The sequence below is a fragment of the Micropterus dolomieu genome, linkage group LG23 (genome assembly GCF_021292245.1).
Source record: "Micropterus dolomieu isolate WLL.071019.BEF.003 ecotype Adirondacks linkage group LG23, ASM2129224v1, whole genome shotgun sequence".
NCBI lineage: Eukaryota > Metazoa > Chordata > Actinopteri > Centrarchiformes > Centrarchidae > Micropterus > Micropterus dolomieu.
This window is the reverse complement of record NC_060172.1, coordinates 8,563,243-8,585,407: the sequence shown is the minus strand read 5'-3', so window position 1 is coordinate 8,585,407 and position 22,165 is coordinate 8,563,243. Positions and strand designations below refer to the sequence as shown.

The 22,165-nt window shown below is 40.8% G+C and overlaps 2 protein-coding genes across 4 annotated transcripts in view; one reads left to right on the top strand and one right to left on the bottom strand.

Annotated features, from left to right (window-relative positions):
- Nucleotides 1–6,278, bottom strand: part of pof1b (POF1B actin binding protein) — a 43,445-nt gene extending 37,167 nt beyond the window's left edge. For both annotated transcript variants that reach the window (XM_046039092.1, XM_046039093.1), the window contains exons 1-2: nt 5,621–6,278; nt 2,060–2,140 (exon numbers count right to left, since the gene is read on the bottom strand). In XM_046039092.1, the coding sequence (XP_045895048.1) occupies nt 2,060–2,140; nt 5,621–6,013 (474 nt within the window). In that variant the 5' untranslated portion in view covers nt 6,014–6,278. The remainder of the gene's footprint in view (nt 1–2,059; nt 2,141–5,620) is intronic.
- Nucleotides 6,279–9,304: 3,026 nt separating this feature from the next.
- Nucleotides 9,305–21,583, top strand: LOC123963605 (putative monooxygenase p33MONOX). Of its 2 annotated transcripts, none has more exons than XM_046040559.1 (9): nt 9,305–9,459; nt 10,964–11,043; nt 11,286–11,351; nt 12,718–12,890; nt 13,040–13,154; nt 13,448–13,575; nt 16,214–16,320; nt 16,480–16,658; nt 18,992–21,583. In XM_046040559.1, the coding sequence occupies exons 3-9, from the start codon at nt 11,327–11,329 to the stop codon at nt 19,204–19,206; spliced, it is 942 nt and encodes a 313-aa protein (XP_045896515.1). In that variant the 5' UTR covers nt 9,305–9,459; nt 10,964–11,043; nt 11,286–11,326; the 3' UTR covers nt 19,207–21,583. The 2 variants fall into 2 exon arrangements, with proteins under 2 accessions (XP_045896515.1, XP_045896516.1); XM_046040560.1 differs by having other exon boundaries at nt 9,377–9,414.
- Nucleotides 21,584–22,165: the final 582 nt, after the last annotated feature.

The following is a 22,165-nucleotide window of genomic DNA, read 5'->3' as shown; positions in this document are numbered from 1 at the left end:
TGCGCTACATTTGGTTGAAAGATGTAGTTACACACTCTCAGGGCGATTCAAGGTTTGCGTGAGTAAAAACATGTATAAATGTGATATCACCAGCAAATTAACACGTAAGTTGATCTATTAACGGTGTGCATGCAAAATGACGTCTTTCAAAAGTGCAAGATAGCACCTGTTGTTCATTTACTACTTTTGCCTTAATGAATATGCAATTTGGGGCGTTTCAATTTTATTGTGCAAAGTAATGGGAGGGTAACATGCACATACCTTTATTTACTACACCCAATGTGATCTAACAAGCCTACAAGCAATTTCAAATGTATTTTATACATTTGAAAGGAAGGTGCAAACCGCCAAGTGTTGCTCAGGCTTCTGTTATTGTTGTGAGAAGCCAGAGGGAACAATCACCAACTGTTCACAGCGCACCGGTCGTAATAGCAGCACAACCCATTGTAGGTGGCAGAGAGGGAGTGGGGCGTACACGGCCAGGAGATTGTGGAGCGACCGGGCACGCTGCAGACGGTCGGTGACTGTTCTCTCTGGCTGGATGTTTCTGCTGGGGTTTCCCAAAACAGTTTTTCCGGTGTGCTGTCCCAAGTACATACTGCAGTCTTACGCAGGATGGGCAGGTACATACGATTTCCACATACTCGGGACGCACTGAATGAAACAAACCAACCATTAAAACACCTGCCGTTGTGTTTGCTCCTGTTGTCATCTACGCAATAATTCTTAGTTGATCACCCATAACAGGTACTACAGTTACACGTGAATATTTTAGAATTCACACGCAATTTACTACTCTTTATTCCGGCACACCTATAAAGTCTAATGCAATCCAAAACAACTGTGTTTTTGACACTGTCACGGAGGTATTATTTTAGCCCTGAGGTAATGTTGCACTGGACTGCATTACATTGCGAAGTGTTTTCTAATATTCTGCCCCCCTCATGTCTGTGAAAACAGGTGGCAGAAAATTCACCTCGCAATATTATGTCTAGTAAAACATCACCTTTTACTACGACCTCAGTGGTACACATATAATTGAATTTACACATTTCCAACAATGAACGTTAAAACTATTTAATGGTAGAATTCATGGCAGAGCTGCTGTATTGGATGGGTGTCTGCTAAGGTAGCCACTGAGTGTGTAACCAGGGCCGGGTACTGAACCTAAATACTTTTTCTTGGTGCCACTCAAACTGTCGCTATCAAAAGTTGGCATCTCATGTCTGGTCAGATTCATAGTCATTTTTACTTATTCATTCTGTTGTCCTTGTGTTAACACAACTTTTAACATTTAAAAAGTTTGGTGTTATTTGTTAAACACAAAAAAACAAGATTTTGAACTCAGGTGTCAAGTGTCAAACAGGTTTCATTCATTTTTCACCAAATGTAGCCCAGTTTTAACTGTCTAAGTGCTTATTGAAACCTTTTCTACCTCTAGCACATCAAACATGTTGAGACTTTCATAGTCTATCTGCATAGTTTCGATTTCCAAATAGCTATATCTGTTGGGTTTATATAGTTATCTTTCAAATGATTTATTTTCCACCCTTCTAATAATCTTTGCATACCTTCTGGACTAGACTGCAGTGCAGATGCAAGATTTCTGTCTCAGTTTGTCTTATCAACTTGATGGACGTTTCCAGAGAGAGGGATTACCACTTGTTGCAACAAGTTACAGGCTCAATGGCTTGAGAGTATGTTGTGTTCGCTAAGGTCATTCATCAGGTGTCTGACATTGTGGTTTCCACTTAAAGCCAGAACTTTTTGTAGTTGTTGAGATTAGATGTTTAGGATTATCCCCAACTTTATTTGCACCAATGATTTCTTTGTTTGAGCATGTTTTCATCTGTGTTTTATCACAAAAAAACACAGTAAAGTGAATGAGAAAAAAATTAATTAAACCAAGGCAAGACCTAACAAGGTTTTTGCTTTTTTAAGTTTACAGTTAGTGAAGGACACATACTTGTGTGGTTGCCAGAGTTTCACCAGTAAGAAGGCTTTAATGGTGAGATGAATTTGTAGTTGTGTGTGTGCGCGTGTGCGTGTGTGTCCTTACCTCCTCCTCAACACTTGGTTCAGGACTCTTCATGGGACTGGACGACTGGCTGAATACTGATGAAGACTGTGTGCTGATGCTCTGAAATAACACACAAAGGAGGGAGAGAAAGAAGAGACTCAGATTTGAACAGAAAATGCTAAACCTCAGTCCTCGGACCACGAGACCCACAACGCATGACTACATCTTTATCCTTTAGTTTGAAGAAAGGTTTTAAAACCTATCAAATCAATTTAAATGTTTGCTTTTTAAATTATAATGTATAATTTAAAAATAAATCTGGTATATCTCGATCTTGAATCAGCCATAACCTACATGTCGTTACTGCCTACTAAAATTAATGGATTGGAACTGTATGTACTTTCAATTCAAAATACTTCATTCGTCCATCAAGGGGCAATTTCAGCTAAGGGAGTTTGCAAACCTAAGTACACAAAGTAAATTCATTTTCACATAAATGAACTAAATCTAAAAATGCAAGAGTTGAAATACATAAGGATTAATGACAGTGTCCAGTCTGTAGCTGGCCAACATTACCCAACATAGTGGGAAATATTGTGTCAAATAATTTCAAAAGTACAGGTGCACTTATCAGTTAGTTAGCATGCTAACTTCTCTGCAACACAATACACAGACGTGTTTGACATAACGTCAGAACTACTACTTCAGAACATTTTGTTTATTGATGCATTCTTTTCAATGTTTTAAACTAAAATTCTGGCCATATCTTCCCCATTGTTACCTTAGCCCTGATGTCACTCTAAAGGTATTAGCAAAATAGAAAACTGAATCGGTGCCAATAACAGTCAAAACATATTCAGGTGAGGTAAGATGTGTATTTCTTGCCAAGTAAAATATACCATAAAGCAGAAAGCAGATTTGCCTCTTAATCCATTAGAGAGGTTCCCAATGTAAAATACAGAGCACCAGTCTTCTCAAATCAATATTAATCAATTAATCTGTTTATTACTTTCCTACTAATTGATAAACAAAGCTGATAAGGGATATTTGATTTACAAACAAGAAAACTGAACAACAAATGAGCAAATCCCAATATTTGAAAAGCAGGCATAAGGAAATGTTTTGTTTGATAAATTAATTGGTTTAACACAAACAAATAAAGTCAAAAGATGAGAAGAAGCATTGCGGTCTACGTTCTGATCAATGCACCAGAGGTGACCTAACCAGGTGGAAGAATGTGTTTGTCTTTAAACATAAGGGTGTGCCGCGTCAGCCGACTCAGACCGGGTGTGGTACTGCTTCCCTATCAAACAATTCATGCGAATTTACCATACGGAGTGCAGTGATTCAAACTAACCAGAACTAACTAAGGAATTAGTCAATTACAAGGGAAGGTCCAGAGGGAATTCTGACATATTCTGGTGTACTAAATTATAAGAAGAGATCAAATGAAATCAGGAGCTGAGAAAAGTGGTAGAAAGAATATTTTTATCAAAGAGTGAGAAGAGGACAATGTGAGAGAGCAGAAATTATTCAAATGTTTCCAGCCTACAATGGAGACTTTGTGTAAACCATCTAAAGGGCGAAGGCCAAGGCATTCAGGAAGTGATTATTTATCTGAGCTGAGAAGAGTTTGCTGGTGAAACATTAGCCTTTGCAGGACTAGACTGGCGCCTCGTTAATAGTAATCAACGAGGAGGAAAATCCGATAAACCTGAGCTCTGGGAGTGAACACAGTACAGTTTGTATTGATCGTTGTGAACCGTACGATTAACAACACATTATGTATATCTTGGCAGTGGTACAGCGTCACACAATGAGTTAATCAACTGGCAAAAGGCAGGATTGGCACGACTTTCATAATTCTTCTGTGAATGTGAGCAGATCATGTTCACTTCACGAGAGCTCATTCTGTCAGGAAGATAAATGAAGGCAAAAACTTGGGAAGACAACACCTGAAAACCCAATTAATGGAAATGAAATCAACTGCATCAGCCAAGAAGGACACAGGCTAAATTGAGCAAAGGTAAGACTTTATTCAGGAGACATCTGATTAAAGAATAAATAAACAAGCCTAAGAATCTGAACAGGCATTCAGGGCCAATTTATGATACTTGTTTTTATGATTAGGATTCGGGTATTTGCATTTGTAGCCTTTGATTGACAGCAGTCAAAATAGACAGGGAACACAAAGAGAGATAGGTGGGGGAACAACTAACAATTATTATTGTCTTTAATTTCCTCAATACATCAGTTTTTCTAGTAATAAATGCCCATTATAATTTCCCACAGCCCAAGGTAGCATCTTCAAATGTCTTGTTTTGTCCAAGCAACGGTCCAAAACCCAAAGATATTCAGTTTACTACTATCATGTTTGACAAAGAAATAGCAGGCCTAGCCGATTTACTTTCTGTCAGTCAACTAATTGTAAATGACATTCAACAAAAGGTCCCCTGACAAAATTTGGAAAGTTGCAATGATTCTGCTTTTCTATATTTAATAATGAGCAAATAACTGCTCAGATTGAAAAGACTCATCACACCCAGTTTCTCAAAACAAATTTAAAAAGTGAAAACGATTATTAACTCCTACGTTCTTGTGGCAGCATCACTGTATGAAGTCATTCTCAGGTGTCTCCTAACATGGTGTGTGATTTTGTGTATTTTCTCTTTTATGTATTACTAATATGTGTTCTTTGCTACTGGTGGCATTTGGAAAGCATTCCAGAGCCACAACACCAGCTCAGCTTTCTGTCCATCATATCCACCTACTTATCTTTGAGTAAAGGCTGTGAAAACTTAACGCACAGTGTCAGAAATATGAAGTCATCGCTATGTGGGCTTACACTGCTAATGTTCTTCTGACAGCGTGCAAAGTGGCTCATTCCCTTTCACCACGAATCCTCTGACAACTGAAATAATGACTGACAAACTAATGAACTCTCTAAAACATTTAACAGCAAACTGTGAACTGATTTATGGGTGCGCACTTTCTCAAAAAAAAAGATGCTTCTAGAGAAAGATGCTGGCAATGAAAGGACTGATGCTCAAATTCAGCTCTTTATCTTTATGTTCTTCTTATCTCTAATGAAGAGAGCAGGCAGCTATAGCTGACTTTCAGAGACTGGAATCTGGTCTTGTGCTTTCACCAAACTCTGCCCAATAAACAAGCTGCTTGTGAGTCCATGTTTGTGCTATTTAGACACATTTGAACAGAAAGCAACTGAATAATTAAGTTTAAAAAAGAGCAACAAAAAAGAGTTAAACACAGAAAGTGTTTATAAATAATGCCCCATTTGTACCTACTTACTTATCAGCTTTACCTAAAGCCTAGAAGGGCCCCAAATGACTACATTACACCTGCAAAGAAAACCACCTGGCCTGCAGGCGTTTGGTGGGTTACAGTTACTTAACGCAGCTTGTATGCTGGTTTTTGTTCAGTAAAACACATTCTTTGTTATGTTTTATTAGCCTACTGTTTTGCAAGTTCAGGTTATTAATGGGCGTGTCCCATTCGATTAAGGGCCCCAAAGGTTTGGTTCCAGCCTCGCTTATAACACTAATGGTTTTAACAAGCATCTGGAAAAGAAGCTGGACTCACCTCCACGGCGCTCTGCTGCTGGTACATCATGTCGGACTCCTGGCTGCTGACGCTCAGGTGCTGCAGACTCTGCAGGTACACCGGGGACACCATCTGCTGCATCACAGGCTGCTGCACAACAGGCTGCTGTATAAGGTAGTATTGCTGCTGCATGGACTGTTGTACCGGGATGTAGGACTGCTGTTGCTGCACCGGGATGTAGGACTGCTGCTGCTGCTGCATTCCCTGCTGCACCGGGACCAGGTACCGCACCGTCTCATAGGAGCCGTTCAGCGCGTACGGCAGCGGAGACCCCGACTCGGCCGAGATTACCCTGCTGGTCACCGGCTCAGGAGAGGCCACTTTCACGGTCCGGTAGGTCGTCGTCGTCTTCTGGCTCGACTGGACAGACATCTTGATGAATCGGCGAAGCGGATCAGCTTAGACCCCCAACAAACCCGACAGAAAAACAAACACAACAACAGAAAGTTGGAAGTTTCTCTAAACGAATAAGTCGCTGAAAACCCGCGTAGGTTACTCGGGTTGTTTTCCTGTGAGCGTTTTTCAGCGCAGAGGTGAACTGCCCAAGTTAAACTTCCTCCTGTTCTGTGCAAACTAGAGAGGAAAGTCCGGTTAGGGGAGTCCTTCCACGAAGAGGAGGGACACAAACTACTGAGGGAGGCGGTCTGATCCGCTGTATGCAAATACTGCTCTGTGCATCAGAAGGTGGGCGGGGTGGGAGGTCAAAAGTGCTGGCAGAGAGTTTTACCTGGCTGCTCTGACATGAGCATACATGCTCAAATGTATAATGGTGCTGACGCCAGGTGCTCTTCCACATGCATTCGGCATTTTAAACTGCACCCAAATGAATATAAGCTACCTGAATATATATGAAGAACATACAGCAGGTGAGGTAGAGATAGAGAAGCTGTTGAATCTGAATCAGCCAATAGGAGGAGACAGACAGCCACTAATGATACAGACAAAAGTGACCTGTTAATGGTATTAGTACAGGTGCAGTCACAGGTAACTTCACAATTATCCATGCGTTTGTCCATGCAAGTAGAAGTAGCCAAACCAACGTATAGAAATACTCTAGATCATGCATTACATTTTTTTTTATGTAAGTAAAAGTACAGAAGTTTTTGCACCAAAATATACAGTCATGATCAAAAAATATGTCTGTCACATTCTCCCAGAAAATGGTTGCAATTACTAATGCTTTGGTATTCTGCATGTTTATTTCTTTTGTTTGCATTGGAACAAAATCTGAGACATTTTACACAGAACTCCTAAAAAGCAACTTTTTCAAAATATTCATAAATAGCTGTATTTTTCAAGCATGTGATGCTCCTTTAATTTGTAATTATACTCACCTGTAGCGATTCACAGGTGCTGACAATTTGAATCAGATTTAGAATCAAAATCAGCTTAATGCCAGGTATGCGTACACATAAGAGAAATTTGACTCAGGATTGTACATTGCTCACAATGTGCTTACTGATACAATAATACAATAATAAAATCAGAAAAAAGGCTACAGAGAACATATATATACACACTGTAAACAAAAACAAGACAGACTGAGAGCTGTCTGAGCTGGCGCAGGAAGAACATCCTCTGCTGGGCCTTCTTGATGATGGTGTCCGTGTTGGGCTCCCACTTCAGGTCCTGGGATATAGTGGATCCCAGAAACCTGAAGGATTCCACAGCAGACACAGGGCTGTTGAGTATGGTGATGGGGGGCAGAGTGGGGGGGGCTCCTCCTGAAGTCAACGGTCATCTCCACAGTTTTGAGCGTGTTAAGCTCCAGAACTGGCCGCACCAGAGAGCCAGCTGATCAACCTTCCGTCACCTCCTCCCGGCCGCCTCATCACCGTTTGACAGATGGGTCTCCTGAGGTGCAGTCATTGGTGTAGAGGGAGAAGAGCAGTGGGGAGGGCACACACCCCTGGGGGGCGCCAGTGCTGATAGTCCGGGTGCTGGATGTGATGTTCCCCAGTCTCACTTGCTGACTCCTGTCAGCCAGGAAGTTTGTGATCCACTGACAGGTGGAGGCTGGCACAGTGAGCTGGGTGAGTTTGGTGCTGAGGATGCTGAAGTCCACAAACAGGATCCTTGCATATGTCCCTGGAGCGTTGAGGTGTTGCAGGATGTGATGCAGTCCCAAGTTGACAGCATCATCCACTGACCTGTTAGCCCTGTAGGCAAACTGCAGGAGGTCCAGCAGGGGGCCTGTAATGTCCTTCAGGTGGGCCAACATCAGTCTTTCAAAGGACTTCATGAGTACAGATGTCAGGGCGACAAGCCTGGGGGAACTTCACGTAGCTCCAGTGATCTGCTGGAGATCTGTGTGAAGATGGGGGCCAGCTGCACAGATTTTCAGGCAGGATGGTGACTCACCGTCTGGGCCAGCAGCCTTGCTGATCTTCTACCTCTGGGAGAGCTGACTCACATCCTCTTCACACATCGTGAGTGCAGGTGAGGCGTCGGAGAGAGGGGTGTCAGCGTGGCAGTGGGGGAAGGTGACTGTTTGAAGATGGTGTTGGAGCTGGGGAGAGGTGTGACTGTGGGCTTTTAAAACCTACAATAAAAGTCATTCAGCTCGTCGGCCAGTTGTTGAGTACCAGCAGTGTTGGGGGATGGTCTCCTGTAATTAGTGAGTGAGCTTTCCAGCGTAGCTCCTCTTTGCTGCTTTGACCTCTTTAAGTGCGATTTCTATTTATATTCCTGCGTCAAATTGACAGCGTAGCCTCTGCGGAGCCCCGTACTCTACGCTGTAGGCTATGCCGTAGCCTGACGTGCATCTCCTCAAAAATGGAACTAAACGTTGAGGCGACACAGACCGTAAGAACTGTGATTGGTTGGCTAGGTAGCCTCGCAATGCCTCCCAGCCGACAGGAAGTGCTCCGTGCTTTGAAGTAAATTTTACTAGCGGCCAAACCAGCGGCTGTATCACGGTGGATCAGTATATTTGACCGTCACAACCCGAGCAAAATGATTCGTTTCACTATCAGAATGTGTCCTTTAATGTAGTGTAGCAGTGGTCCAGTGTGTTAGTGTCCCTGGTGAGACACTTAATATGCTGTCTGTACTTTGGAAGTTCATGGCTGAGGTTTGCTATGTTGAAGTCCCTGAGAACAACGAGCAGGGAGTCTGGATGTATTTTCTCCACGTTAGTTATTAATCTGAGGGTGCCAATAATTTTGTAACATCCATTTTTGGAGCTGGTGTGGAATAACTGAATTTATCAAAAAACTACAGTGCAGTAAAAAGTACAATATTTACCTCTGAATTGTAGTTGAGCAGAGGTAAGTAACACAAAATGGTACTTGAGTAAATGTACTTAGTTACTTTCCACCACTGCATTTGCCTGTATTTCAACACCGGTATCTCAAAACATTTTCACTGCGTGTAGGCCTCTGCTCATTATATCCAAGAGTTTATCATTGTCCATTCTTGTCTTAGATATAGTAGCTTAACTTGAGTTAGAAATATCTTTTCTTTAATTTATTGACAAATACAAAAAGGTTAGGTGTTAGTTATGGATAAACGGCGATAGAATGGATGAAATAAGATTTTGTATTTATGAGCTGAGTTTTAGAAATGTAGGCTATTGTATTATTTAAAATATTACACATGTATCTGTGTTTTGTGTGTGTGTGTGTGTTTGAGCTGTACTCTCGCGAGAACAAGGAACGTCATTGAACCTTCTATCCGGTTCTATCGAGCAACCGTTTATTTACCGGACGGACAATAATGGCTGTTGCCCAACAACCTCGTTGTTTTCTGCGCTGTCCAGTCGCCATTGACGGGTCACCGATGTTTCAGTCCTCGCTGTGAAGCCGCCATTACCTCCGGTGAGAGAAAATAAGGCAGATTATGCTGCCAACACTGTGTTTTGAAACGTCGTTAGTCCGCGGCATCTCGTCTCCTCCAGCGCCGACTGGTTCCGCTGTCTTGCAGGGCGATCCTAACGTTACTAAAGCCACCACCAAACTACACTGTAAAATAGATCATTAAACGACGCAACGCTTGTTGGTTGACGTATGTAAGTGTTTAAGATATTTTATAAATGTATCGAAGCCATTCTTCAATTCGGGATGACTTAAAATACGACTAAAGTGCCTATTTTAGTAAAAATGTACGTTTTAAGACCGGCTCCTCTGTGTTTCCTCCCTCACTGAAACGCACACTAACAAACGGCCTTTAACAATTTACTCGATAATAAATGCTCTTAAATGTTAAAGATATTTGCTTAATTCACCATAAAGTAATTTGAATACCAAAAGCATCACACACTAATATACCTGTTACCCTTTGTAAAATACCTTAAAAGGCCCAATGTTTGAATGGAGTTTCGTGTGTTTAACGTTACATACGTGGCTCTGGCCTCAATCGTGGATAACGTTAACATTAAAGTTGACCAGAAATTGTTACATTTATCTGCTGTAAATTTATTTTATTTCACTCAGTGATGTGATTACACTTAACGAACAATAATAACAATATAGACAACATACAAGTGGTTATACAGAGGTCTAAACCTCGTTTAGTTCATCACTGTTAGGCAGTCAAAAATAATAAATACACCTAACCTCATCTCTCCATGTATCCAGTTCAAATTTTTATTGTCAGACTCCATTAGAAAAACATACAACATCATTACAAAATACACAAATACAAAAGCACAGAAATAAATCCATTCATACTTACTACACTTCCTGTATGATTGTTTCTGTGAATATGTGTTCATGTATATGTTCATATCACACGCATCTTTTCTTTATTTTTTTAACCTGGATTCAGACTAAAAGTATAAAAAATATTTGCAGTGTCTGTTCAAAGGATATTTGTATAACTAGCCGCTTGACACAAGTGGCCCCTTGTTCAAAAAGGCCTGCTTGATCAACCCCACAAGACAAAATGTAAGCTTTTATTAAGACTCTGGTCTCTGTCAGTGATGCAGTGCCCCTGCTGCTGCAGAGGAAGGAATTATGTAATCCAGCCTGTCTACCATCATCCTCTGGAATAATCCTGTAGTCTGTTGGTTGTAATGGAAGTTGAGCTCCCTTTGTCTTACATGTCCACTATATCTGTCTTTTATTGTTATCAGTATCTCTTTCTCACCATAACTATATGCTTGTCAGGCATATACACCTAAAACTTAATGTCTCTAATGTTTAAGATGCATAGAAGACCACACACATTGTTTAAACCCACAGAACATATTTTTTATAATTTAAGTGGAAATGTTCAAGTTTGCAAAGACTCCAAATAATGCAATGCTGAAATTTGATTTTGACCTTTGTTGTTGCCTTTTCTGTCTCCTTATTGCTCCCTGGCCTGGCTGCTTACACACAGTGGGTTTTGTGTGTCCTAGACAGACCAATGTAACTGTTGGCGCTGTCAGCCAATCCACATCGCAGCGAAACACCGGGAAGGTAGGAGCCTGTTCACAATCTGCTTTATTTATCTCCGCAACTTTGCTGCATTGCTGCTGTAATCTGAGTTGTGTAGATATTTATGGAAAATGAATGCAATATCAAATATGTTAATCTGTTTAAATTGAAGTCCTGCTGCGGAGAAGTGTTTAGCAGAGACTCTGTAGTTTTACATTTTTATGTAAACTACCTCTGTATGTAGATGTAATAAGGCATATACCTCTCTCTGTCTTTTTTCACAGGTCCTTTGCTGGTTGATCTTGTTTATTGTCTTATTAAAATCATGTCTGGCTCAGGAGACTTACCAGGTGTGTATTCTTTAATCATTAGTCATAATGTTTTGTTCTGGAGCTGTTTTTCATGGTTTAGGCTAGGCCACTTAGATCCAGTGAAGAGAAATCTTAATGCAACAGAATGCAATCTTATTTTAGACAATAGTGCGAAATAGGGATGCACCGATCAGACCTTTTCAGTCCTGGGCTTTGGTTGTCGGCCGATGCAGGTTTAAAATGAATAAGCTGTATTCCTCACTGTGAGGAGGAGACTTTGTAAAACTTGGTTCTCGTAGCAAAATGTTCAGGTCTACTGGTGTGCTGCTGACGTATTGCTTAGTACGCATGTGTTTGAATTGAACAGCTTGCCACCCATGTCACCGATACCCGATCCAGTTGTTTGAGACAGTATCGAGCCGATATCAGGATTAGATATGTGCATCCCTAGTGTGCAACAGTTTGGGGAAGATTCAACTTGACAACCCCCCTTGCACAAATCCAGAAGAAATAGTAATCCCACCCAACCCCATCCAACAATTAGGATGAACTGGAACACCGACTGCGAAAGTCTGAAACCAGAGGCGTGGAGGCTGTTATTTCAGCAGAGACTTGGAATGAAATATTCAGAAATCACACAAGTGTCCATGTATCCACATACTTTTGTTCCTGTAGTCTATGATCTGATGGTTAAAAATTCAAATTCATGCCCCACTTCAATTTTCTCCATCTTTCTGAGACCTTGATTTCAGTTGTGTATCTTTTCACTAAAGCCTTCAGCATGTTTTCTGTGAGTTTGAGCTTTAAGGCAGTGTTCTCGTTTCAACTGGATTTGAACCAAAAAAAATACTGAATAACCTGTGGAGTCATACATATAATAGGGAATTACACAGATTGTTTTGTCTCACATCAGACAAATATTACAGTATTAGATACCCACACAGTCACCCATTCATACTGTGAGTCACACCAACTCCCACATTGTTAAGTAGTGGCTATTAATATCTGTAACTACTGAAGTCCCATGGTTATGGAAATGCTGCATGAAATAGGATCTTCCAGCAATAGCAAATGCAAACTTATCTGAAGTTTAAAAAAAACAAAAGTTACCTAACTAATGCAGCATATTCCAAGTCTCAAGTATCCATTTTAGTGTTTCCCCACATATAGACTGTACTTGGGCGGGCCACCCAGGTATATTTGGCAAACCTTTGGCAGCTCACCTGCTGCTGTAAAAACAGAATCGTGCTTACAGACTTAACCTCACTCATCCGCTAACATCATGGAGCTGATGTTGGCACACTGGGCGTATGGCCTTTATGGCCCCTGTGAAATTTCTGCACTCCTGTCAACAGAAAGCGAAGAGAGCGCTGTTAGATGTGATTGCTTTTGTTTGTGCTCACAGCCATAGAGGGTTCAGGGATGGGAATGAAGCTTCCCATCGGGATGACCCGACGAGCCCTCAGCTACGACGATAACCTGGAGGCCCCCATGTCCACGCCTCCTCATGACATCAGCATCAACAACCTATGGAGACGACCCGTCATACCGGAAAGAAAGTTCGCACAGCTGGCTGAGGTGAAACGGGGCCTCCACAACACAAACGCACACACACCTGCTTAACATTTGAATTATTTTTATTTTCACCTGTTTTGTCATCAAGAGGAAGAGTGTGATGTTGTGTGTAGATGATGATGTTGGTGTGTTTTGGTTTTTTTTTCTACCAGGAGGATGAGAGTGGTGCAGTGAGTCAGTCCACAGGGCTGGGCTCCGCCTCCTCCAGGTCACCAGCTGTTGTGAAAACTAAGGCTTCCTCCGTCATCATGAGTTCTCTTATCACCAGTATGTTTCAGTCTGTTAATAACAAAGATATTCAGTTCAGTATATTTTGTATAATACGCCAAAGCTGAGAAATGAATGTCATGAACAAGTAAAGGAAAAAGGGGAAGAACTATGTTAAATTGAAGTTTAATTTAAGTCAACATGATGGTCATCACTTAGATTCAGGATTCCCCAAAACTTATTTAACTTTTTAAAGCCACCTTCTCAGGCAACCAGGTTTGAATGTTTGATATTTTAAAGATAAATTGTCACTTGAAACAATTATTAAAACACTTTTTCTCTCTATCTCTCAGAGCACACTCATGATAGTATGTATAAGTTTGAGCAGAGGGCGGGGCTTACTGACACCAGCTACACTCCCCACAAAGGCCTCACCGCTGAGGAGACGAGACACCACCACCGCATTCCCGATTCCCTCCAGGTAAGATACACATTTTTAACACACAGACCACGGCATGTATGCACAACAGAGATGCAGCTGATTGTTTCTTAGCAGGCGTTTGATATGGTAGATGTTGTTATAGGTTTAGGGGAGAGCAATGGATTAATGCATTTGTTAAGACAGCATTCAGGCCTACTCGCTTTATTTACAGAGTCCTCTCTGGCATGAGATTTGCACTTTACAACTGGCTCTGCCTAACCGATCGTCACTCCTAATGCCTCAACCCAACAGCCAATCAGAGGCAGAGTAGGGCGGGTCTTTTTTTCTAGTCCACTACACTGCGGAGTCTGACAGCTGAACACGTGAGGACGGTAAAAGTTAGCTGACAATGTTAACTGTCCTGTCAGATACAGTAATGTTGTTAAGTTTAGAACTTTGCCCGCTGTTATTAACCAGTAATGTTAGCTAAGCTAATTGTTACTGGATATGGGGACAGGTCCCCATCACTTTTTGAAAGCGTTTGTTAAAAATGCTTTGAAAAATAGCTTGCAGGATGAAATGGCAAAGAACCAATGAAAGTGCTTTAAGAAAAGTATTTTTGCATTTTTAAGTAAGCTAACAAGCTACTGATCACAAAATGACCCCAAAACGTGCAGCACCAGTCCGTAACTTTAACAACTTCCTGTCACAGTTTCTATTTGGCCAAATGTTCTGTTCTCTCCCTGTGAACATGACAAAAGAGGAGGGAAGACTAAACCATGCCTGCATGTGTGTTGACTCAGCCGAATCAGAAGGAGCTTTATTGCCAAGTAGTGTTTTACACACCCGGGCCTTGTTAATGAGGCGAGTTGCAGACGGGAAGAAACTGTTTTTGTGGCGAGAGGTTTTGGTCCTGATGGACCGCAGCCTCCTGTCACACGGGAGAGTTTGAAAGTTTGTGCCCGGGGTGGGAGGAGTCAGCTGCAATCTTTCCTGCTCACCTCGGAGTCCTCGAGGAGTACAGGTCCAGAAGGGATGGGCAATCCTGCTAGCAGGGATGATATTACATGAGAAAAGTTGATCTACAGGAGAAACATACTGTATGTGAAAGCTGCACTGACTTAGAATACTTATAGATTTTGATTTGTCACCTGCCACTTGAATTTTGTGTTTCCCTTTACATAAATAAAAACATTTTCATCATACATTGATAGGTAGGAAATGCAGAAAAGGAAATGTCACCAGAATGCAGAAAATTAAGTGTTTAATGCTCAAGTTTCTGGTAATTTCTGTTAATTTATCATCACATCTCTTTCTTGTGACACCAGTATGGTGCATCAGCACATCTCGTAAGCTAAATATATCGTCACATCCCTAATCTGAGCCCTTATGTACCTGCTACTAACACAAAGTGGCGCCCTTACGTGTCGGTATCTTTCTCTTGTAGCAGTAGACGAATGCACGTTATCTATACAACATGTAATCTTTAAAAAAAGACCCCTCTTAAGCTGATGATACACGGAGCAACTTTCAGCGCAATGGTGCTTGGCAATGTTGCCGTGAATGGTAATGAATAAAGATTGCAACCTTAATCTCCCCCCCACCACCACTCCGCCATCTGCGCTGCCCGCCGCTATCCATTCGAAACATAGTCAGACTTGCCACCAGCAAGATTGCCCAGCAACATTGCTTGAAAAGTTGCCCCCGTGTATCATTAGCTTTACACTGTCTCTGTACGTTTGTCTACTTGTATATCCTTCTCACCTTTTTAACCTCTGACCAGTTTGCATGCCTAAGTCTTGCAGATGTGAGCCCCATATCTGAGAAGAGCCACTCCATGGCCATTGTGGCAAGAATATTAACGTAAATGTCATCGCTACATGTAGCTATCCCTCCTTTCATCCAGCGCCTTTGATACTTTCCCTGCCTGAAGTTTTTGTCATGCACATGCACATTTGAAAAAAGTTTACAACTAGCCAGGTTAGCTATTGATACGCCGGTTGATTAAAAAAACGCATTGTACGGTATTTACTCACACTAAACACTGTAGCAACACGACCACAGACAGCTGTTGGACAGCACTTTGTGTACGAACATTTCTATGAGTCACAAGTACACAGAAGTGCTAATAAACAGTATAAACTACAGCTTTCACTAACTGTTGATACCCCGACAGCCATCTTGGATCACGAAGTCGGGGTAGTGCGGTTGTCCCGACTTTCTGAGTCGTTCCAGTTGAAAGTTTAAACTGAGACGCACCAATATCCTACGTACATTATCCACAATGCAACTCAACTGCCAACAATTCGGTCAGAGATTGGTGTGTTATGCTAGTAATGGCTTATGTAACCCCAAGCCTCTAGGCATTTCTTTTTTTCAAACTTCATTTAGTCTTTAGCTCACACTGACGCTGACTCGGGTGACATCACTTGAGGCAGTTTATCAGATTTGACGCAGCTCCCTGTGGAGCCAAAAAACGCTTTATACAACTTTCTTTCACATATGCAGTTCTACTCCTCAAGACATGTAAACAGACTTTGATGAGTAAAATCTGTGGCGTTCGCCTTTTAAAATGTGTTGTTGTAGCTGCTTAATATTTATTCATTACTTTAAAGTTCTAAACCGTGAAAATGAAATTGAACGACTCGTACATCTAAGATTGTACCCGTGACTGAATCCTGTTTTTGTTGTTGTTTAGAAACTGCAGATCCAGAGCATGGAGGCCCGAGAAGAGCGGCAGAACTCCTCCTCCTCCTGCCAGTCCACTCCATCCAACACACCACACAGCTCCCCAAAACAACGCAGGTACATACATACACCCACAGTCTACACACTATTCAGAGTGTTCACTGACCTGTGGTCTAAATCATGTTTAAGAATCTGACCTTCCTCACCACAAAGTGGGATGAACACTGAAAATCTGTAACCTGGCAAAGTTTACATACTGTTTGTGTGTTTGTGTAGGACCTGGTTTGGCAGCACAGGTTCAGAGGCCAGCATTAGCTCCGCCAACAGCAGTGTGGACATCGGAGACACAGCAGCAGGTGGAGTAGGAGGTGCGGTCGAACGGTGGAGCATGTTTGGGCCGCGGCCGCTTGTCCAAAAGTCGACATCTGACCTGGGATCAGATTCTACGCATGCAGGTAAACAGCGTGGCCTCATTGTGAGACACTAAATCTTGACAAAAAGTCCTTTAATGTTGGTTTGGTGTGTGTGTGAACAAAGCCGCAGACATTGATGGCCTTCTCGAGTCTAAGGGTGTACTCACACTAGGCGATCCGTACCGTGCCCGATCACGTTTAACCCCCAAAGTCAGGTTCGTTTGACCAGTGTGCCCATTCCATGCCCGGGCCCACAGAACGGAGCGGCACCGATTTTAAATAGGCCTAGTAAAAAAAAAAATTACATATCAATATATGGCAGCCGGCCTTCATACTGTGGCGGGCCACCACAAACAAATCAATATATGTCAAACACTGACTGAGTGATGACGTAAATGTGCTCGGATCATTAGGCGCAATGTTGGCGCAGGCCAGCGGGGGAGTGGGGAGGGGGGATAATCGTGCTCAGGCACGGTACAAGGCAACCGGGCTTAGTGTGAGTACGCCCTAAAAGAACCACGCTGTGGTCTTGAAGAGGTTTGAGGATTTAGTTTAGTGGTTGCCAAATTCCCATAGCATCTTTTTTATTAGACAACCAACAACAACACCAAACTAAAAAGAGGGAAAACTCCAATAAAAGCTTAAGTAAATCCCTTTACTGCTTCAAAGATTTCTCTCTGTTGAGGCATAAATAGAAACTTGGTGAAAGGTGATTTGGTTTAGTCCATATAAACAGTTATGTACAGGATTTGGGTTCATGGGCGAACAAATGAACTTCAGACTGACGGTAAACACTGACCAAAAGTTTGAAGAGATATAAAAGTCAGATAGGACAACTTTTACATTTAGATCACTGACAGCTACTGTTGCAACATTTAGATTTTCAAATGATGAACGACTCAGTCTGTTTGGAAACTATCAAAATCTTTTATCCAGGATGACTTTGGGTATGTGATTTAAGAAAAGTAACAGATGTTTGTGTAGAGTTTCGTTTGAGGGAGTGAAGTTATGACTTTTTCATCTTACAGAAAACAGCAATTTTTATCTTAGAAGTTTCACTGATGTTTCACAAACATAATAACTACTTGATATCATTCACAACATAGCAGGAATATAACAATTACCAATATTTATATTTATAATCGAGACTGCTGCAGAAAAGTGACAGATTAACTTCATTTGAACTCGTCACTTGAAGACCGATAATCCAGTTTAACGGAATATATTTCGTCATTAGCAGGAATGTCTTATTCTAACTACAATGCACAGAGATGTCAAAATAGATATGCATAGGTTTAGGGATTAATGTAAACCTATTTTCTTTGTTTGAACAGCACAAATGCGACAATGCTTCTATCAGTATAATCAGGAAGGTTTTACTCAAAGGCATTTATTGGCATGGTCATACAATATTGTCAAAGTACTGTAGGAATGTTGACATACTCTTTGAATTGATTTACTGTTTAGAATAGCAAAAAGTAAGCAACTAAAACTTGATTTGATTTCACTTTCAAAAACCAGGGTTCAAAGTGCTTCACAGTTACAAGAAACGACAATAAAAAGAACCTTTGAATAAATATTCTAATCAAAGACAAGGAAGCATCAATGAAATGTCACTGAGAGTAAATAGAAATAGAGAGGAACTGGCGAGTGTATGTGTGTGAGTTATCAATGGACACATGGACACAAACATTTTAATTCATGTAGTCTCATTTTTATAATATTTATGAAGCTTTCTTTACACCAATTACATTAATTTACCCAACAAAATGAAACGGAATTCAACCTCTTAGAAAAATTATACTAATATACACAAAGTGGTTTCCTATTGTGATGTGACGGCAGTATTGTCCAGTTATCTTATTTTTTTAGTTATGCCCTATGTTTGTCATTGCAATTAGTGCCTTTTTATGATCTCAAGACACTGGACAGAACACATGCAACCAAACGCTCGCACATTAAATTTTGCCAGTGTGTTGAACCAGCCAATAACACATGACGAGCCAGGCGACGTTCAAGAGGTAAAAATTCTCCCACCAACAGTCCTGTTTTTTCCTGCTAAACCCAAACACACCATCTGCATTACACATTTTAACGAATTCCCAGACACTGTTTAACAGATTTTTAAGAATAAAGTTTTTGTCTCTGTTTAATTTCATGGCAAAAGTAGTAGTACTGTAAATTTTATCTACGTCTGGATCCTCATTCAGTTCAAGTCTGTTTTATTTATATAGACCAAATTCACAAGTTTTTCTCAGAGGGTGGGAGAAACGGAGTAGTCTGAAGTGGCAGTGATTTTTTTTTTAGATATTCTACAGTCAAAGGGGGCTGTAGAGAAAAACGCTGAGAGACAATTTTTTCTTCTCTTCTCCCAGAAGGCTTTGCGATACAGGCATACCGCGGTGCCCAGAAACCAACCCCCATGGAGTTAATGAAGTCGCAGGCCACGAGACTGGCCGACAACCCTGCCGCTCAGACGATGGCCCCTCCCAGGATGGAGATTCCCACGGTGGAGGGTCGACGGCATGGAGCTCGGCCACACAAGCTCAAACCCAGAGACATGAACGTCCTGACGCCCTCTGGCTTCTAAGACCGATCATGACATCTGTCAAACCTGCGTGTCACTCAGACACTAAAGGTCCCATGAAATAAAAACTTCTCTGTGTTGTTATCATGGATTTCTGCACAGACTGTACATTCTGGGTCTGCCTTTGTTCCTAAAGCATAAATCTGTTTTATTACAACGTGGGTCTCATTTTTGTAGTTTTGTACGTCATTGCCCTTAGAGATAATAACACTGTACTCAACAAGGTTATCACTGACTTCTGTGATAGTGGCAATACTGCTGAAAAAGTCAAACGGGAGAAGTTGTAAACTTACAAACTGTCAGTATTTAGAAGAGAAAACAAATCACTCAAGCTGTCAGTTGTAAACATCCATCACAGTTTGAAGACGTAAACTGTATGATTGTCTGACCGCTTGTTCTTTCCCCACCAGACTTTTATTGTATCAATCTCAGTGTTTTTTCAGATTTTAAATTACTTAGATAGCCAAAACCAAAAAAATAAGACCCAAATTGTAATAAACTGGAATTATACTTTAAGATAATTATTGCTAGCTGCATGTGCATCTGTTTGAAAGTTCCTCCTCAGTAACAGTCAGTTTTGGAGGAGACCAGCTATTATTAGCGTCTTGTTTTTTTTTTCCATGTGAAAGACATGGAAAACAATGCAACCTCAGTAATTTCATGGGACCTTTAACAGCAGCTCCAACATTCAGATAACCACTGTACTGTCCACCATCTTTGCCATTGTAACACTTCTGGATAAGAAAAAAAAAGTAGACCATTTCTATCTGCGTTGTTTTGAGGCATTTACGGTGTTTTTTGGCTGTAAAATCAAACTCGTGTATCCTTCACTGTTTTAGCTTTTACATCTAGCTGCTGATGTTGGCTCAAGGAAACAAATTCAGCATGAATAAAGCCCTTAATCCAGATAAGCTGGAGGGCAACTGGCTGATCATTAGAACTTATCCAGTTGAGGGTGACGATGATGGTGATCCTATCCCTTGTAAATGCACTTTATATCCCCACTCTTCCCAGAGATTGACCGTGAGAAAAGTTAAATCTGTTTCAATGTTAATAGTCTTGTTTGTCCCGTCTGTCTCTGAAAATCTTTCATGCGTCGTCTTTGAGGGGCATTTCACTAAGCAGGGTGGGAAGAATGGGACTAACCCATTCCTTAAGTGTGGTTTAATACAAATCAAACAAAAAGAACAAAACAAAAGTCCGAAAGAAATTGTAAAAATGTCTCAGGAAATTTAGGAAATTTGTCAGGCTCCTGCTCACTGAAACGTTCCACTTATTTGTTTGTAGCTTTTTTTGAAATGTTTAATGTATAAATTAAGATTTTTTTTATCTGCTACTGTAGCAACCGATTTGTTCCTTTTGGGAAATGAGTGTGTGAGTGTGAAAATTAGAGCTACATGTGAGCCTCTTCTCCCCCCTTCTATGAGTTTTGGTGTGAAACTGTTGAAGAGACAGTTGGTGTGGATGCTGGCCGCATCCCGCAGAAACCTTGTGTCACTCCAGTAAAAGCGAAAGATCTTGTCACGGACAACCTTTTTTTGCATTTGGCATTTAAAGATGACGGTGCAAAAAAAATGCTGTGTTCCCCTGACAAATCACGTCGCCTTACAATAGCTATGTTAAAAGAAATGAAGCGTCGTTGTTGTTATTATTATAATTATTGCAATTTTATTATTAAGTGTAAATGCTCTGTTCACTGTTAATAGGGAGTTTTATGTTTCATGGGGTGAGCATTTCAAATACAAGTTATTTGCCACCTGTAAGTCAGCCAGTGTCCTTTTCACCCCAGAATGATCCTAAAGCTGGACACAGAAAAACACACACTCTTAAATATTAAACAAATATGACTGTTTCTGCTCCGTCAGAATTTGTTTCATAGTTTGTGATCACAAGTGCTCTGTGTTGAACCTGTAATGCTGTTCCCTTTAAGTCTCTCCCTGACTGAAATATCACATCTGAACCTATGTATGGTATTGTGACTCTATAGTACTGACTGAATTACAGTGCGTTTCTGTTTATCTCTCTTTTTTTTTTCCAGTTTATGGTTAACAGATGTTTACCTTAAATAATAGGGTCTGTACATTTTATTTTTCTTTGCCAAAACAGTTAGGAATTTGAGAATAAATGTTACATTCTCATCAGAAAAACAAGAGCGAGTGCTTCACTATATTTGATAGTGTTTTCACTTCAAGTTTAACTGTTTATTGCCATACAAATGTTCTCTGTGGATCTGTAGTAATTTATTTTAGCCTCAAGAGGGCCTCAGTTCACCATCCAGTAACCACATCTTATGTTTATACATTACAGCAGGCAGAAACAGAAAGAAACAGCAAAATCTGGTTAATCTCATACAAATAAACAAAACTGTTCCCACAATGAATGATACATAATGTCTTTGTGGTATCGGATTGGCTAATATTGGTTTGTTACTCTTGGAGTCAGAGAGGAACTTCCTGTTGGTCCTGTCCTCCAAATGTTGAGCAGTCACATTTAACATAATTTGGACAACAAACAAAACTGAGTGATTACCAATTAAAGCAGATAATCGTTTTCGACAACCAGCCCCACTGGACACATGCATGTTTGAAACTGACAAAATATGCTGAAAAGATTCAGTTGATTCAATTATCTGTGTAAAGAGGAGTTAAAAGTTTATTTAAGCTTTTCTGTAAGGTTTTTTTTTTTTTTTTGAAAAGCTTCTTCATGCAGAGTGAACAGAAATTCTGGTCTGTTAATGTTGTACAATTTCAGTCTTTGTGATGCCTGAAACTTACACTGTCTTCGTCATGCCTCTGTTGTGGAGGGCCATTCCAGTCTATAGGAATTCCCTCACAGCAAGTCAGTTACTATAGCATCCAGTCAATATCTTATTATTATAGAGAAAACAGTGTGTGGTACAAAACATCAAGTTAATTCAGATATTTTTATCTTAAACAACATAGCTCATATAATACCATTTGAT